The following is a 19,882-nucleotide window of genomic DNA, read 5'->3' as shown; positions in this document are numbered from 1 at the left end:
TCTAATCATGTCAGCATTTACCGAGCACTCCCAAGTAGATTGTGTCTTTCTGGATTTTAGCAAAGCCTTCGACAGAATAGACCATCATTGATTGCTAAACTTGAGGGCTATGGAATCTGTGGCCCATTAAACTCTCCTGGCTGAAAAGTTACCTCACTGACCGCATCCTCGTTGTTAGGTGTGATGGAGAGCAATCCCGTCCCTTCACTGCCACTTCTGGAGTGCCCCAGGGTTCTCATCTTGGTCCACTGCTGTTTAATTTATTCATTAACGACATCTGCCCAGAAATTAAAACTAAATTTCTCTTATTTGCTGATGACATTAGGGTGTTCAACAAAGTAACCTCCACACATGACCAAGAAATGCTTCAACACTCGATTAACAACATCAGCAAATGGTGCTTATCAAATGCAATGGAGCTCAATGTCTCCAAATGTGTAGTTATGTTTCTCGGTCGCAGTAGCTTAGTTCATGAGTATGACTATTGCATCGATGGCAGAAGTCTCAGCGTGGTCGAGAAATTCAGAGATCTTGGTGTAATCACTGTCCCTTCACTCAGCCCACAAGATCATCTGATCCATATATCCTCAAGAGTCTCTTCTCTGTTGGGGTTTATCCATCGCTCCACAAGATCTTTCAAATCTCCCATGGCACTCGTCACGCTATACAAATCCCTGGCCCGACCAATCTTAGAGTACTGCTCTGTCATCTGGAATCCTTATCAAACTGGCCATATTGAAATCTTAAACAGGATTCAAACACGATTTCTTAAACTACTGGGTCTGAAACTCGGGTTTCCTTTCCTCGACGTTCCTGTAGCAGCTCTCGAGGTGCACTTTGGCCTTCAGCCACTTCCCCTGAGACGACAAGTCAACGACATTGTATTCCTTTTCAAAGTGGCAAATGGGATCATTGACTGTCCCGAACTCTTGAACGAAGTGGACTTTAACGCTCCCAGAGGAACCCGATCCAGAGCTGTCTTCAGAAGGAGGTATCAGCCCACGAACTATACCCTTCACCACGGAATCTCCAGACTGCTGAGATTTAGCGAAGACCTCTGCCCACACTTGGATTTCTTTGGGCCATCACCAGCATCCTTCAGACGTGATGTCCAGAGGTTGCTCTACTGACACCTCTCCGCTCTCTATCAGTGTTGGTTATTTGGTGGTGCCTCTAAAGGGCCACATGCTGGGTGCCGGGAAGTGCTGATTTGTGTCGAGTGATGCGATTTGTGCTCTTGGAGTTCCTTGGTGGTGCCTTTAGAGGGCCACCCGCTCAACAGTGCCAAGTGATGAAATGTCTTGTCAGCATTCTATCAAAAAGCTTTTTTTTTCTCCCTCCAGATCCATCCTTTTGTTATATAGTTTTGTTTTTATGTTACGTTAGCTCTTTCACAGTTTATTATATTGTTATCATTGCCATAGTCTATTATTGTTATGTATAGTAAATTTATTAATGTTAATTATCCACAATGTTGTCATTTTGATGGTTACTGATTGTTATTGATGTTAAATATTCACACTTATTGTTATTGAAGTTAATTATTTACACTGTTTCTTGTTATTGTTATTGATGTTTATTATTCACAATTCTTCTTGTTATTGTTATTGATGTTAATTATTTACACTGTTTCTTGTTATTGTTACTTTTTCCACAATGTTGTAACTGTTGCAATTCACTCAAACTGTCCACCACCACCACTAAACTTCTTACTCATTTATTGATGTTTTCTATTGTATTATCTTGTTGTATGTAAATCTTGTCTAATGTATTATTTTGTAAAATGGCGATGAATCGGAATGAATAAATGAATAAATGAAGACTGATATTGCTTCCAAACGGAAAAGAACATTTTGATTCCCGGCAAATCCGCGAAATGTGAATGGTGTAGTTTTCTTTACAATAAAAAGTGGTTAGCAAATTGTTGTAATAAGCTTAAAACAAAGAAAATATTATTAAATCTAATTAGACCTTTTTAGACACAACATTTTACTGTAATAGTAGTTTACGCAACGATTGCGTAAAGATAGTGTTAACGACACGAGTAGATAATTTAAGGTACGAGCCTTGGCAAGTGCCTAAAAAACTTCTACGAGTGTCGTTAACACTATTTATGCGAGTTGCGTACACTATTTTACCTACGACGGTGTTTTAATTACAAAAAATCACTACTCATAACTTCTAAGAGAGGTTATGTTTTTGTGTATAATCTCTCATTGCCACTGACAGTGAACCAAGGAATCAAACACTAATTCACTAATCGCACCAATCAACAATTAAATCGGCCTGAACAGCTGATTAGTTGAATTTCGAATCATTACAATTTTTCTTCTCCTCTCTCAATCCTTGAACTTCATTGGTCCGTTACCCGTGTTGTTATGAGTAAAACTATGCTGTTATGAAAGTAAACAATGCTGTTATCAGATAATATTCTATTCTAAGAACTGTATTGAAACGGCTACTTTAAAAAACGGTCGTAGGTAAAATAATTTAGGGTGAAATACTCATCTAGAACGTTACTTTAACATTAAACAAAGTTCCTTAACCACATACATCGATACTAACCTACTTATGAAGAATTTTTGATATCTTGTTTCTAAAGTGGCTATTCTGTCCTTTAAAAAATATTGATAATACTGCTGAACCTTTTTAGGTGCTGTCTCTTTAAGTTACCTAACTTTAATATTTTTACAATACATTGTATACAAAAATAGAGTTCCTTTTTATATTGGCTTAAAACTGTTCAAACACTGTCAGGAAACTCACAAAGCATATTTTGTCGTTTGTAGCAGACCTAAAGTTTAAATGAAAACACTTTACGTGAAGGAATACAACAGGGTAACTTAATTAATTCTACCTCTTTAGAAGTAAAAACGCTTTATCATGGAAATTGTACCAATCATGTTAGTTGCGGGATGAAATGAAATTATAAGTTGTTGATGTTTACGGTATCATTTCTAAAGTGAAGTTTTAAAACCATCGTCCCTTGAAATGTTGAGCTATGTATATTAATTATATTAATTATGTATATTATTATGTATGTTTACTAAATTAAGCTAGGCAACAGTCGAAAGACAAGTCTCAATTGCATTCACTCAAACTGTTCACCACCACCACAAAACTTCTTACTCATTTATTGATGTTTTCTATTGTATTATCTTGTTGTATGTAAATCTTGTCTAATGTATTATTTTGTAAAATGGCGATGAATCGGAATGAATAAATGAATAAATGAAGACTGATATTGCTTCCAAACGGAAAAGAACATTTTGATTCCCGGCAAATCCGCGAAATGTGAATGGTGTAGTTTTCTTTACAATAAAAAGTGGTTAGCAAATTGTTGTAATAAGCTTAAAACAAAGAAAATATTATTAAATCTAATTAGACCTTTTTAGACGCAACATTTTACTGTAATAGTAGTTTACGCAACGATTGCGTAAAGATAGTGTTAACGACACGAGTAGATAATTTAAGGTACGAGCCTTGGCAAGTGCCTAAAAAACTTCTACGAGTGTCGTTAACACTATTTACGCGAGTTGCGTACACTATTTTACCTACGACGGTGTTTTAATTACAAAAAATCACTACTCATAACTTCTAAGAGAGGTTATGTTTTTGTGTATAATCTCTCATTGCCACTGACAGTGAACCAAGGAATCAAACACTAATTCACTAATCGCACCAATCAACAATTAAATCGGCCTGAACAGCTGATTAGTTGAATTTCGAATCATTACAATTTTTCTTCTCCTCTCTCAATCCTTGAACCTCATTGGTCCGTTACCCGTGTTGTTATGAGTAAAACTATGCTGTTATGAAAGTAAACAATGCTGTTATCAGATACTATTCTATTCTAAGAACTGTATTGAAACGGCTACTTTAAAAAACGGTCGTAGGTAAAATAATTTAGGGTGAAATACTCATCTAGAACGTTACTTTAACATTAAACAAAGTTCCTTAACCACATACATCGATACTAACCTACTTATGAAGAATTTTTGATATCTTGTTTCTAAAGTGGCTATTCTGTCCTTTAAAAAATATTGATAATACTGCTGAACCTTTTTAGGTGCTGTCCCTTTAAGTTACCTAACTTTAATATTGTTACAATACATTGTATACAAAAATAGAGTTCCTTTTTATATTGGCTTAAAACTGTTCAAACACTGTCAGGAAACTCACAAAGCATATTTTGTCGTTTGTAGCAGACCTAAAGTTTAAATGAAAACACTTTACGTGAAGGAATACAACAGGGTAACTTAATTAATTCTACCTCTTTAGAAGTAAAAACGCTTTATCATGGAAATTGTACCAATCATGTTAGTTGCGGGATGAAATGAAATTATAAGTTGTTGATGTTTACGGTATCATTTCTAAAGTGAAGTTTTAAAACCATCGTCCCTTGAAATGTTGAGCTATGTATATTAATTATATTAATTATGTATATTATTATGTATGTTTACTAAATTAAGCTAGGCAACAGTCGAAAGACAAGTCTCAACACGTAGCATCATCATTTTATAAGGTAGTATAATGATAGCCAAAAACAAATTAAAACAACATTTGGGCTTAGAATAAACCATCTAGGTGTGGGATATGGAGGGAGGTTAAGCATTATAACATATTTATATACCCCCGTCGCAGCAAACCTGCATACTAAGCGAATTTCCATTTACCCGGCATGATTTCTACTAAAATATTCCCTATAAATTTTCAGATTTATTTCCTATTTAAATAACATTAATTTTAGTTAGTAGTTAGGTTTGCTGCTACGGGGAAGATGTTGAGGTGTGTTTTTTCAATTGAAATATTGATAGCTTACTATGAAATAAACCAAATTGCCAAATTTGATTAAAATATATCCATAAACAAGCAAACTAGAACAGTTTATTTATTCTCCATAAGAATAACATGGGAATTTTAAATTTACAATTTTTTAAATTTTCTCCGTAGTCAATGAACATTAAAAAACACTTCAATATACTAAATTATTTGTTTTTTTAAGCTCTTCAAAATGGTCTAGAGAGAAATTTAGAAATTTAAAGTTTTTAGGGTCAAAAATTAGAAAAACCCATTTTGACCCCATAAAACCCCCCATAAACCCCTGATGCCATGGTCCGATTATGCTGGTTCGCGAACTCGTTCGAATAAATGTAGGTTTACACGTTTGTACCAAATTTCATCAAAATCGGATCAATTTTGCTCGAGTTATCGCGCTAACGGACACATATATAAATATATATATATATATATATATATATATATATATAAATATATATATATATATATATATATGAATTTGAACGGATGGTGTTTTTGGCCTCTGGGGACCTCAAAACGAAAAAGTAAATCGGTCCCGGGTCTAGGTCTTACCATGAGACCTACGGTAATAGCTTAAATTCCCTATATGGGAAATTCGCTAAAAAAAAAACTTACAGATAAATTATACTTTGTTGTGGTAATAAATTATGGATTTATTAAAGTCATATTTTAGTACCACTACGAAACTAATGTTAATCTATTTTTTAGGTAGAGAAACGGAAGCCGCAAAACCTTTTGAGTGAGTACAGTAACCTAGGTCCAAAGACCAAAGAGGTTTGCCAAGAAGCCTTAACGAAGGTTGGGCGCACCACGGTTGGGAGCTTAACTCTCTTCCACTCTTTTCTTTCATTGGGGGTTCTCCATATAAGCTAGTTATAGTTTAAGGTATTTCAAAGTCACCCCAGATATTTACTTGGAACGAGATCCAAGATGTGCCCAGATATGTAAGCGGTTCCTTGACAAGATGTAGGAACTACATATCAATTAATTCAACACTGTATATCAAAATTCGATGGAATTTTGAGTAAAGAAATGTCAATTAAGTCAAGACCACTTGAATGTCGTTATTATCAAGAAATTAAAACAATGACTTTATTTTTTTGAAAAAATATTAAATAAGCTGTGGATATGCTATAAACATGTATAAGGTAAATAGTATTAAATTTGTACATTTTATAGATTGGGTTGCTCTCATTTCGTCCTGTACTTAAACAAGGACAAGGAATGTATTGCAGAGGTTGAGTCTGTGAGATTTATACCAGCAATTTCTGTTGGTAACATTTCACATTTACTCTTTGTATCGCACGACAAGAATTGCTTGAAACCTTGAGAGAGGCTAAATTGAGAACGTGACATGATTTATTATAAAATATTGAATGTACATGGTCATGTTATATGTTTTATTAAATATTGAGTTTATATCTTTTTATTTAATAATTATTCCACGCGCTTTTCCAGCAATATAGTGATATAGATGATCTAGAAAAAAACTTTTTAGGAAGAAACAATTTCCTCTGTTTAACAAAATTTCCAAATCCTACAGAGGTAAATCTGTAAACACCTGACTTCACTGTAAACTGATTTCATCTCGGGCCAGACAAGGAACTCTCAACTAACTCGGGAATAAACAAATGTACGACTGACGTTGATATATGGGTTTGAGAGCTTTTGTAAACGTCCAAACCGTTCGTTTGTTCTGCTTTACAATACATTCTTAAATTCTTTGCGAAACACTCCAAAGTAATAGTTCAGTCAGTCCGCATATTATTTGTGCTAAGGATAAGCTTCCAAGGATTTCACAAAATATATACATATCAAGTAAACTACATAAAATTTATTAACTTGTTATAGCGATCATATAAATCCTAAATTTCTTCTTGAATAAAGTCTTGTTTTCTTTTTCACAGATCCAAAATAAATACATGTCAACTAGCCTGTTTTACATGCTCATGGAAAGACAAAAGTAATGCTATGGAATGATATACTTATGTAATATAGACACAATTAATCCTAATTTAAACCTTTTTGGTATATCAATAAGAGATTGGTATTTTTTGGTACCAGCATCCTTAGTGTGAGCCGCTTAAGCTATTAGTATTAGGTAATTTGATGTAATATTTTCTGTATGAAAACAATGCCTACTGCCGGATAAAGTCTAATGTGATACTGACTTGTAAACCAACAGTGGTCAATATAATCTCAATATAACACCTCATTTCCCACGTGGATAGTTCAATTTTTGATGGTAATTTACCAGTCATTTATTCATAGATGGATTTTCATAAATAAAATGCATATTTACTTTTGACAGACACAAAATTTACAGAAAAAATACAGCCAAAACACATGGTAAAGGATTTACAATTATAATTGTAAGATATCAATTGTATACGTTGTCAATTTGTATTGCTAAATAGTGTTATATTAGTATACATACCCGCTGTACTTTGAATTTTTCCCTCATATTTTAATCTTACAAATATTCAGAACACAAGAATATCAAAAAGGTTCGGAGTAAAAGCTTTGCCTATTTTCGTGATGTATTCCCGAAACATAAATACACATTTTAAAATATTAGTTGTATACCTTTCCCAAGCTAACACCACTCAAAATGTTCTATGAGCCACAGCTGTTTGTCACCATCTACATGGGCAATGTTCAATGTTCTGTGTTCAACATGTTCACCCCAACAATGACATGTCACAGTGACCTGAGGTTTTTTCACATGACCGGTACAGGAGTGACGCCATTATATGTTCTATACACAACCGCGAGCTGTCGTTTACACTAACATATACAATATACACGCTGCATGTTCACCACAACGTTGACATTGTCACTGTCACCCGTGTTACGCTTCATGTCATGCACAAACCTCGACCTACTGGTATTTAGTTATTATATTGTTGATAAAGCAAAACAAAATATAATTTTATAAGCTGTTTCTTGGTAAGAGTGGCTAGGTTTTGTTTTTTTGTTGTTACTTCAGGTACATATATTTACATTCACATTTCAATAGAGTGGCTAAACAAACTACATGTTTCGCCTATACATAGGCAATGTCAATTGATCCTTCAAGAACGTTTCATCCATTGTAGACTCGTCAAGAACATTCTAATAAATACACATATAAGACGACACATTGTACGATAAAACATTTAACAATTAATTGTTAAATGTTTTAAAGTCTACAATGGATGAAACGTTCTTGAAGGATCACTTGACAATGTCTATGTATAGGCGAAAAATTTAGTAAGCTTGACCATACTCTTCTGAACTGTGGACGTAAAGGTTTGTACCTTAAATAATAATATAATTAAATGGTTCAGGGGATACAAAGAATTTTTAGTTATTGTATTTGCTACACATTATTTTTTTTACATTAAGAAAATTTAATGAAACATAGGAATAAAGTTAAAGTCTACATTAATTTATTTTACAATTTAATGGTTTTAACTACTTATTAAAGAACTGATTTTTAAAAACTTAATGTGTTATTTTTGTAATAAAAAAACTTACGGTATGCTAACTTATATACGATGATATATTTTCAAAATTATAGCCAGATTTCTCCCACGGAAAATATTAAAATAATCCAAGATAGTACTTTATTACATAACAAATAAACCCTTTCGCTTTTATAATATTTGAATTCTACGATTGAGGGTTAAACGTTTACACTAAGGCTATTAATATAAAAAAGCTGGAAAATGAGGAATCTCAAGACAACTTTGTATTGCCATCTTGTAACTTTAATTAGTTTCAGAAACCTTTAAGCACGGAAATATACTTTAAATTTAATATTTTCAATTATCTTAAAAATCTATGGCAATAGTTTATATGTAGGTTAATTAATGGCATTGGCTTGTTGCTCAATACTATTACAGTACTTAAAGATTATTCTTGTCTACTTCAGGTTAATTTAGTCCATTTATGGAAAGGGTTTTCTCCAACCATCTTTATAGAGTATAATGACAAAAATTTAGCCCAGCGTGAATTTGTTGGACTTAAATTTCACAATTTTTTCTAATTATACAATATATATAGAAATGAATGTCTAAACTTTAATAGTATGTATTGAATTTGTATATATTTGTTTATATATATTTGTATTTGTTGTAGAGTACACTGGAATGAAATAATTCTTTAAGCGGGAACCATTCTAATCTGGATGGTTTAGTTCAAATACCGTCAATTTTCAAATGTATTCTTTATATTGCTTGGATATGCTTAAATAGCTCCAACTACAAGTTTTACCATGCGAGGAACGTTCCCCGAGATATTACCAATGAAAAAAGTCAAACTATTATTAATATAGGTACCAACTTTTGCCTTTAAACTTATTTAAAGGCTGTAACATACAAATATTGGAAAAGGCATATCAACTATAATTTACGGTAAATATTCAACATATAATTGTAAAATCATACTATTAGAATCAAAGGTACGAATTAGCAAACCCAATCCCCTGATAATGAAGCTCAATGATGGATAGCTTCTATTTTTTCAACCATCCTTAGTTATTTCATACGCAAAATGTGAATTACATTATACATATTTGGTTTAAATGAGAACCTTAATACACCTAATATAAAATAAGAGAGTATAATGTTTTAAAAGTACACACTTTATTTCACCAAACATTTGGTGTCCTGACATATAATCCAAACACACGTGAACTTTGTGTTTAACAATCATCAATCAACAAATCATGATAAAAAGCTATTAATCTTTTCTTGTTGTATTGGAGCACCATATTGCATGCTCTCCTGGACCCTATGACAAGATTTAAGGGCTTCATGGCTGTTTAATTAAACCACCTTCTACATGACACAATAATTCATTTCCTGCCATTCGACTGAATACAAACTATACGCACAATCTTTCCTAGAAGTGTTGACTTTTTCATTTAACGTATAGCTCCACTTTCTGACTGAATGAAAACCTTGCCGAGGATGCTTAGAGCCTTGTTGATCAACATAATATATATATAAAAAAATAGATGCATATTTTTTTTTAAATTATACCCCAACGATATTTTATGGTCTTGCTCGAAATTAACAATCAGACCTTTACAAATGCCTTTGTTTATTTACCTATGTCAATAATTTAGAATTTAATTTGGAAGAAATTAAGATTAAGGTATATATATTTTATCTATATATACCTAAGTGTTTGTACGTTAGTTATAATATATTATTATAATTATATACATAAACTGTAACTCTGCTCTAAAATAATGACGCAAATTATAGATCGGATAAAAATAAGCCTAATGCACACCCAATAATTCATTTTTTCTACAAAGGAAAGAGACTAAAACACGGATCAAATTATGTTATGCTAAATCCAGCATTAACTTTTCACTAGATTCCACTGTTAGTTTCTTTATCAAATGGGAATAGTATATTTCGTACCTAGGGCTGAGAATGAGGTTCTGCTGGCTTTAGATAATTTTTTTTAAGTTCGAGACGAAGTCGATAACTCAAAAAAATCAAGAGCTGCAAAACCCTTTCGGATCATGGTACGAAAGCTATTTCTGTCACACTATACAAAACTGAGAAAATATATATAGATATGCACACTAACAGTCAATACAACTGATACTTTAAAGTTACCTATGTGAAGAAATATTTAAAGGCATCGGTAAAAATAACAATACATAGTTTTTAAGCAGCGGTGACAAAAAAGTATATTAATAGCAATGCATATGGATACGGCTTTTGTATTAAATATACATTTACAATTTACGTTTTAAGTAAATAAGGGAATAGCAGATTTTCGGGCCTAGAGATGTAAAAACGACTTCGGTCCCCAAATGACGACGACACCTGGCATGGACACTGGATAGCATCCGTAGCTTTCAGCCTCCAATTAACGTTTGTAAAACAGCTAAAAAGATCATTTTTAGTATGGTGAAAACCATATTTTGTATACCGGTAGTGCTATTCTCAACAATAACACGTTACATAAATAAAGTATTTATATATATATAAAAAAACCATATTGAATGTAGGTATAATCATATTCTCAATCATAATAGCATTGGCATTTTCTCTCTGAAAATTCTTATACTAACACGTTATTTATTATCAATCAATTATTTAATTTCAAATGAATGGAGAGCGTAGTTTTTTTCTGAGCCCAAGTCAGAATATTTACTTTACACTTTACTTGAATCTCGAGACAATATAAGACAGAGCTGCTCAGCACAATATTGTTTGAAGTGCATCTTCCAGTAATTCAAAATACACACAAAAACGCATGTGAACTCTTACCTTCATAAGGTATTCATTGTATCTATTTAGAAACAGCAATAGTAGTTAACACAGATTCACTTTAAATGCAAGATTAATTTTAAGTGCAATATTTAATTGTATACGTCAGTAGTGTAGGCAAAAATATAATAAAACCTTAAGCCTACATCAAGTACAAAATTTATGTTATAAAAATACTTTCAAAGGTGTGAAATTCTAAAAGTAAAGCATACCTAATCATAAAATAAGTAAGCTACATTCCATATTTTTTATAACTATTTTGAGTACGGTTGGTCTGTAGTACAATATTTATTTCTTTTTCAAATCTTAATGTCAAATTTTTAAGAGGCATGCCTTGTTATTATATAAGTGTGCTGTGTAGAATTGTGACTTATGATGTGAGTTAAACATACAAGAACAGTGATGAAGAACCCGTCAATGCCATGTCAGTCCATCAGTCGACAATGACAACCTTTCGACGTTAGACAACTTTTAGTAAAAATTATTACGAGTAAACCTCATAACACTATGAATGTTTATAATCTTAACACGTCATACCTCACAAACATTAAACCGTTACAAATGTAAAAAAGCGTTTGTTGAAATTTGTGGGGTTTCTATTGTTGAAAATGTTTTCTTAAGTATATAATCAGCATGCCTAATTAAACTGGGCCTTTTTTAAACCATGCTCTTCATTTTGATTTAAAGAGAATTTTCCTCAAATCATTTTACCAAATAATTGTATAACATTATTAATACTTGTAAAATATTATAGCATGTTAAGTTGTACAACATGTTTATACTATCTGATAACCTGTAAACTCACACAATAACTTTGAAGCCTCTACATGTAAGATGTTTACAAACTTTGGGGCATAAATATGGTAAACATATAACATGTTGTCGTAACTTTACTACATCTTCTAAAGATTAAGCTTACGTGATTCTTGTACTTTTAAAATTCATAATGTCTCGTTAATGTCGCAATTTGTTTCAAGATAAAGAAAAAGATAATTAGTACAATAGGCAATAATTAATAATAATAATAATAAATTACGATAAATAATTTTAAAAACTTCTATGTAAAAGCGTAAAAAGGAAAGTAAACAATCTTACTTCATATTAAGACACACAAAAATTATGTTTAACATTAATCATTGAAATCATAAGATTACTGTAATAAGAGGTTATGCATAATGAACTATGCTACCCTTTAATTGTAAGAAAAAAATCTATATAATTAATTTAAACCTATCAACTGCAGATTGCTGAAACATTATAGAATATTTGGAAACGTTGCAAAATACCTTGATTATTAACTGAATAATGCTAAACAATGCATTTTCCTAATCATTGACACAGTGATGTTTATTTTTACGTAGGGCGAGCTTGCAGAGCCAATGAATTAAATATAATGTTCCGTATGCTAACATCACCCTCAGCTGTGGACATGTCTCTCTCTGTTGGGTTATCATGACTTGGGTCACCATTTGCCTAAATACAACTAAAATGTAAATGTCAAATTTGAAAATACTTTCTTTTATTTTTTTAATATTTATAAAAATAAAATCTATATTAAATTATAAAGCATGTACGTTGTGTGTCCTTATATGCTTTGGCAACATTGAAAATTTTTAAAAGAAGTCATAAAAAACTCTTGCATGGTAAAATTTTAGTACACATGACAATACTTAAATTTGACAAATACGTTCAAATTCGAGTCAGAATATAACCATACTCACACTATTCTTATTTTTATCTGTGTTTCAATGCCGATGGATTTTTTAGGTGTTTATAATGGAACCTTGGACTTGTTATTATAACTTTTAACGTTGACGTTTTGTTACGTAGCGTAAATTTATTTTATAGTCAATTGACAAATTTCAACTTGATTCTAAACCAAATTTGCTTCATGTACCACCGAATGTGTACAAATATAAACACATTAGAAGTGACTAGATGATCACTAATGAATTATTGTCAGCTATATATTGTGTTATGTAAATCTTGTTGATTAGGTAGCATGAAATAGCTGCTAAGCTGCTAAGTGTATTTTAAAACATCAACACATCAGAGGTAGCGTAAAGCCAAGTACAAACAAGCTGAGTTGTGGTTATGTTACCACAATATAACATGCCTTGTCAATAGTTTGCTAGTGTATGAACAGCAGGCTAGATATGGCTATTCACAATTGGCCTATGGCCTATCCACAATTTAATTAATTGTTATTACTGTGATAAGTTTAATTCTGTTTTGTCGACTTATGAAAAAAAATTGATTACCACCCAAGATAATCTGATTTGTATTGTTTTTTGTTTTTTTTTGGGGGGGGGGGGTACTGATAACATTAATTGACCTTTTTAAGGATCATTTCGTAAATAGGGAATTTAGAATACATCTAATTACAGTAGGTCTCATCGTAAAACCTAGACCAGAGACTTATTTGATTTGATGTGCCCAGATACAAAGAAAACATCATCAGTTCACTTAGATTCGAGAAGTCTGACTAGGGGAGCGGAGTTAAAATAGGATTTTCCCATTTTGACACTCAAAATACTCAGATTTGGAAGCGTTAGGCAAGGAGTTTTTGGTGGGGGGGGGGGGGGGGGTTCCTGTCGGGAAGGTCTCGTATATATTAGCGGATATCCAATCAGGCAAATAGCAATTTGCTCAGTCAGTAGGTTTGCTGAGGCGAAGGTTTATTTACAATAATTTTAAATATAAACATGCTTGAAGTGTTGTAAGTGGACGTGGATGCTGAATGATTGTGTGCGTATCTGTATTAATTGCATTGCGTGTCATCGTAGCTCACTTCTCCTTCTTAAAAATGCAAAACTATATTTAGTCCTATGACATTTATTATTGCTACAACCACCACCTCATTATTCATCATTTTATGTCAAAGTGATTGAACTAATAATAATAAATAAATAAATGTATGTTGTTGTTGTTAATGTATTTTGTTGTTTCGTTGGTTGTTGTAATTTTGTTGGTAATAATATTTTTCAATCAGTAAAAGCAAGGGCAATAAAATACCTTAAACACACAAAAGTAAATAAATGCACTTTATGGATAAAAATTTACTTAGAAATTGCAAAGATAATTTTTTTTTTATCAATCTACGATACCATTATACATTTTACAACAAAATCTGATGGTTTTATTTTCAGATCATGATTCTTTTGGAGATCAAAGGATCATTTATCAAAAGTACGACGATTCTGACAACCGCAGCGTTTCCATTAAGTTAATTGATTTGGGACGATTTCGCCCAACCTCGAATTATCAAAATTGGCTTAAAGGATAAAAGATATTTGCCTAATATATTCATCTAACTAATTTAAACTAAACATGGGTTAATTAGCCTTACCTTGTTATTCTTAACAATGTTTTCAAATAATAATATAACTTATTCCTAATAAAAAGAAATTACTGCTATATCAACCTTTAAAGCTGAAATTCAGTATGCTCACAGTTTCTTTTTCTCCAAGCGGTTGCTAGGAAACAGTTTTGGAAACTTACAGGACTTTGTATAGACAATTCAAATATTTCAGGAAATCTTATAAACAATATTTCGCCGATTTGATGAGTTTTAAAAGTATTATAAGTGTTTGAATAAATGAAAGAAGTTACAAACCGTTCTCAATATATTATTTAAAATATTTAATGCCAGACAAATTAAGTATAGTAAATGGCTCTTTTTGCAATTTAATAATAAAAGGTTATTTCATAAAATGGGCAACATTTTGTTCCATAATGAAACGCGTGAACGGTAACAACAACTTTATTATTGTTGGAATTATACCTTTAAAAATTTCCTGTCTAGTCGCAAATCATAAACTTGAATTACACGTCCTTTCAAAAAGGGTGCAGTATTAAACTCATCAAAAACATAAAGTGATAACAAAAATAACTGAGAAATGGTTCTGAAACAAAGCCGTACAAATGTAAAACTTGAATGTTTTGCTAATACACATGCGGGATGCTTTTGTCTGTACTACAATAGGGAGATTGCTATCAAAATAAGTGGAACAATTGTTTTCCTGACATTTGCAACTTCTAAACATGAGATTGCAGGCTTCTGATCATAGGATATGGGGTGGTTATAAAAGATACAGTAGAATGAAAGTATAAATTGTTAACGAAACAATTTAATATTAATTAATATTATTTTGTTAACCTCTATATTTAAAAATAAGTTTAATTTACGTTGGGAGTTATTTTTCATATATTTTTCCATCATCTAATCATAGGATTTGTATAAATAAAATTAATATAAATATAAATTTCATAAAAACCAATTAAAATCTTAATAATCGATTATTGGAGAATAGTATAACCCAATAATTATTGTCATAATTTAGTAATTTGATTTTGATTGAAGAAAATAAAGAAAACCTTAGCGAACATACAGGCCTTAGAGGATTTAAATCAATAATACGGTCGTGCTAACTAAGGTTACCTTGTTTATGACAGCTTGTCATTGAGTAGCAGTAATATGTATACTAAAAGCATCTTCTTCTTGTCAAATCATCCCTTGTATTTTCAGGAGTCTTTAAGAAATGCGATTTGATTCATACGAAGAAATTGGATTACAAAACTTTGATGATTGGAATTAAATTATTTATCATGTTGTACATTTTCGGAACCATTGAAAACTTAGTCAACATTTAAAACATATAGTAGCACATTTAATGTTGATACCCTTTCATAATTATATGAACAATAGAAGGTGTATAGCTTTATTTATCTTGTATAACGTAAAGTATACTTAATACAGCAGAATAACTATCGCAAGTGTTCCTCAAAAAGTAATTTAATTTGCATACAACAGAAAAAGGGCAGCATTATGTCAGATAGAACGTTTCACTTAGCCATTCTACTCACGGTATTCCAAAACGATTTGCCTTGCTAATATCTGTTCAACTGTGATACTTTGTTCCCATACTTCACACTTTTCAGTAAAAATATGTTTATCTTTTACTTTACGAATCAAAAATTTTAAAGATACTTAAAGTTGGTTTGGTTATTAACAAAAGTTTACTATAAGGTTGGTATCTCGTGTTTACGCATAAGGTTTGTTAAGGCTTTTTAAAAAGGTGTATTTAATAGGGAATAGTTAAGAGTAGAAGGTTGAGATGGATGGGCCATATTAACCGTAGAAGTGAGAGAGAGATGGTAAAGATGGTACTCAGAGTTATACCAGAAGGAAGGAGACCATTAGGTAGACCAAGAATGCGATGGGTTGATGAGGTGACGAAGGACTTGAGAGGAATGGGAGCAGACTTGGAGCTGGCAGAGGATAGAAGAGCTTGGAGGCACATGGTTGGCGAGGCCAAAAACCACCTAGGTTTCCAATGGCCACAGGAGTAAGTAAGTAAGAGTAAGTAAGTATTTAATAGTAAAAGTTCTACGATTGCATATTTGATTCATACTTAAGGTTTTAACTACTTGATCCAAATTTATAGGTTATCACCTCACTAATATCTAAATAAACAAGGTTTATATGATATTGTAAACACAACTTTTTAAACACATTAAAATTAATTGACAAAATTTATTCGAGTTAATCATTAGCCTAACGGGGATGATATAATAAATGTTTACAGTGTCAATATAATTTACATAAATATGCGTTAAGTAATTATCTGCAGCAAACTGCTGCATCGTTTTGTCATCTCCGGGGACGACTGCAGTACAGTATACATCAACTGTAAATACTGTTTAGGTAATAGCTACTTGGAAAAATGACTGTCAGTTTGTTATTTGTGATATCATACATAACTAATTGCGACTTTAATCATTCGAAATATTTTCAAAGCAAAATCCGATCGATTACTTTACGAACTTTAGGTTAAGTTATGAATATCAAAGCTTAGCAGATATTGAAACAAAAACATTACATACATTCATAACTTAATATTAATTATTGTGGTTGGATGTAAAGCTTGAGATCTATATATTTCACCGTGTTTAAAAGCATCCTCAAGACTTCTTATATTAAACTATTTACACAAACAATAAAATAATGGATACAAATATAATACTGTACATGTATTTCGTTAGTCTATTTACTCATCATGGGGTTTTATTAGGGCATTGAGGAGATTTGTGGTACTACTAGCTACCTGAAACCCTTTGTAAAAAAGATTGACTATAACTTGAGTTTTATTGATGACGAGTAATTTACACCTTATTGACACCTTTTAAAACATTGTTTTTACTAGTAATTGATATAAGAGAAAGAGGCAAGTGCTTGCATTCGCTAAAACACCTTTTATATGCAAATAATTCGGAGTCTGACTAGCTATATGGGGTTTCTTTATGGAACTGATCTAAACTTGTTAATATTTCAAAAATGTTTTGTATGTGACATCCTCTTCATAATCAATGAAATTTAAAGCCTATACCCTTTTTACCCTAATGCTGATAAATAAACAAATAAACAGTAACGCCTTGTAAAGCTATAGACCGGCTTATTTACTTTTAAATCAGATACACGTCACACTAACCATGTGGCACATCCATCATCGGAGTCCATAAAAACTCCATTATATGGTTTTCCCCTTAATTTGTGTTTTGCGTCAGAAATAAACCGTTACAGTTAACAATATTCAATAGCTAGATAAACATTGTAAAATTTAAACCATAAAATCAATATTAATTATTGCGAAAGTTTCATGAAAAAACCCTGAAAAGAAAACACATGAAGTATTAAAGAAATGTTTACACAAATTCACATTGCTTACTTTGTAATATTTTCTAATTTCTGTAATATTTTGAATGCCTGATTTCTGTACCGTCTTGTTTTAAGATTTTCATTCGTTTAACATTTAATCAGCAAGACCAAGTTTAATTAAATCCATCTCTCCTTGACTCTCTAATTAATTTCCGTACTCTCGCCTGAATACAGATGTAATCTGTTCTGGCTGACTATACACTTTTAAGATTTTAAAGATTAAATAAAGTAAAGAATTAATTGTATTAGGAAAGTTCAATCTATTGTTACTGATATAAAAAACTATAAAAATCTTAATGAACCGCAAGGTCACTTTCACTTTAGGCCTACAATTTGTGCAACACAATAAACACGGAAATATAGTATTTTGTGTTTATTTATTCAGTGTACGCCTTCCATTTTATGGTTTTTTTATAATTAAAAGCAAAACTTACAGATAGTAAATTACAGTCAAACGTTGACTCTAACATATTTCAAAACTTGAATTTGGAATAGATATACGAGATGTAATTTTAATGTAAAGAATGTGAATGATATAATGAAATAATGAAAGGTATATTTCGGTGTGAACACCATACTGCGTTGCATATTTGACAACTATGAATCTCCAATTATAAAAATAAATTTATACCTACTAGAAAATATATAAAATATCGAAGTTTTCTCTTGTACTATAGACTATATACGGCTTGCAGTTGAATAATGTATCAGTGAACTTCAAACAGCACTGAAAATCAAAGGGTTAATGTTTCTTAAGCAAAAGCTATCAAAGACTTATAATAGTTTTTTCTACTGTTTCAAATCTTGTGCTATAAAATGACTGCCTAATATTATAGGAACCACGACAATACGTTCTTTACAGTTATCTTTGTCCATCTTTGATACCTCGTTGTTTGTATATTAATACTTTATCTAATTGATTGAAGTTTGTGGTAATAGGATATAAAAAAGGTTTATCGACATTATTTCCATTCTTCTCAGTAAAATCATCGCAGTTCACGCAACGAAACAATAATTATCTCTAGGATCAACATAAGTGTATTTTTGTAATACATAATTATGTAGCAGAGGAGAACTGTTTTTATTTAGAAGTTATAACAGTTAAAACCCCCCAATTACATGACAGTACCCTTCCGTCTTTACTAAATACTCTTTACTAATTTAGCTTAAATTATCATATCATGTTGTTTATTGTATATAATATAGAATTTTTCACTTCGTACAGGCTAACCAACACAACAACGAATAGTATTGATAAAATAGTCAGCAAAGGGAATAGCGATGCTGCTAATTAAGTACAATTACACCAAACCTAGCGATGTGACATGAATGTTATTTGTCAAACGTAAAAGTTCAACAGCATGGGATCCTAATGGATGCAATAAATAATATAAATCTAAATTGTGTATCAAAGCGTGTTTTTCTTATCAATACAATTCAATCTAAAATCTAATATTTTTGTGTGATGTTGTTCTTGTGGTTTCAGGAATATCGAAGGTAAATATGTTTTCCTACAGTCACCCGACAAAGTTGGCTTCCTTGTACTGTTTATAGTACAGAAAGCTGCTAATTGCTGCATATTTATACTTTGCCGTACGGTTTATACTTTGCCGTACGGTTTATACTTTGCCGTACGGTTTATACTTTGCCGCACATCAGGATTCCAACGAAACAACACAAAACAGCATGGTTCTATTATGCACGTAATCCGTGTACGCTCGGAAATAGGTTGGCAACACTTAAAGATAATAATACTATGAGCAGCTGATTGACTATTATAACTACGATATAACCTGTCATTTCGTGTTTATAGTTTCGGTATTTCTGAACTTCCTGGACTTTTCTTTTAAACGTTTTTAAAACATTCCTACGATCTTAATAAACAAAAAAATACATTTAAAGCATTTTTTTAGGCGCGGAAACCACTTTAAATTACAAAAACATACGGAACTATATTCTCAAAACGCGGAGCACATTTCTTGCCGAGGAAAAATAGCGGAGTGATACGGACCGCGGGTACTACTTTCTCTAAGGGCACCATTTGTGTTGCCAGCTGAATCTAAAA

The 19,882-nt window shown here is 31.7% G+C and overlaps 1 protein-coding gene across 1 annotated transcript; it reads left to right on the top strand.

The window, feature by feature from the left end:
* The first annotated feature begins 413 nt into the window (after window positions 1-413).
* Window positions 414-1,130, top strand: LOC129004677 (uncharacterized). The gene has a single exon (XM_054433236.1). The coding sequence runs from the start codon at window positions 414-416 to the stop codon at window positions 1,128-1,130; it is 717 nt and encodes a 238-aa protein (XP_054289211.1).
* The last annotated feature ends 18,752 nt before the right edge of the window (window positions 1,131-19,882 follow it).

This window comes from Macrosteles quadrilineatus, unplaced genomic scaffold (genome assembly GCF_028750875.1).
Source record: "Macrosteles quadrilineatus isolate MER2022 unplaced genomic scaffold, UCM_ALF_1.0 Scaffold_10__1_contigs__length_6754688, whole genome shotgun sequence".
NCBI lineage: Eukaryota > Metazoa > Arthropoda > Insecta > Hemiptera > Cicadellidae > Macrosteles > Macrosteles quadrilineatus.
The sequence above is the reverse complement of the archived record's forward strand: the minus strand, read 5'-3'. Positions and strand labels throughout refer to the sequence as shown.

Excerpts from the sequence above, each read along its gene's own strand:
- LOC129004677 (XM_054433236.1), top strand. The coding sequence starts at position 414 with ATGGAGCTCAATGTCTCCAAATGTGTAGTTATGTTTCTCGGTCGCAGT.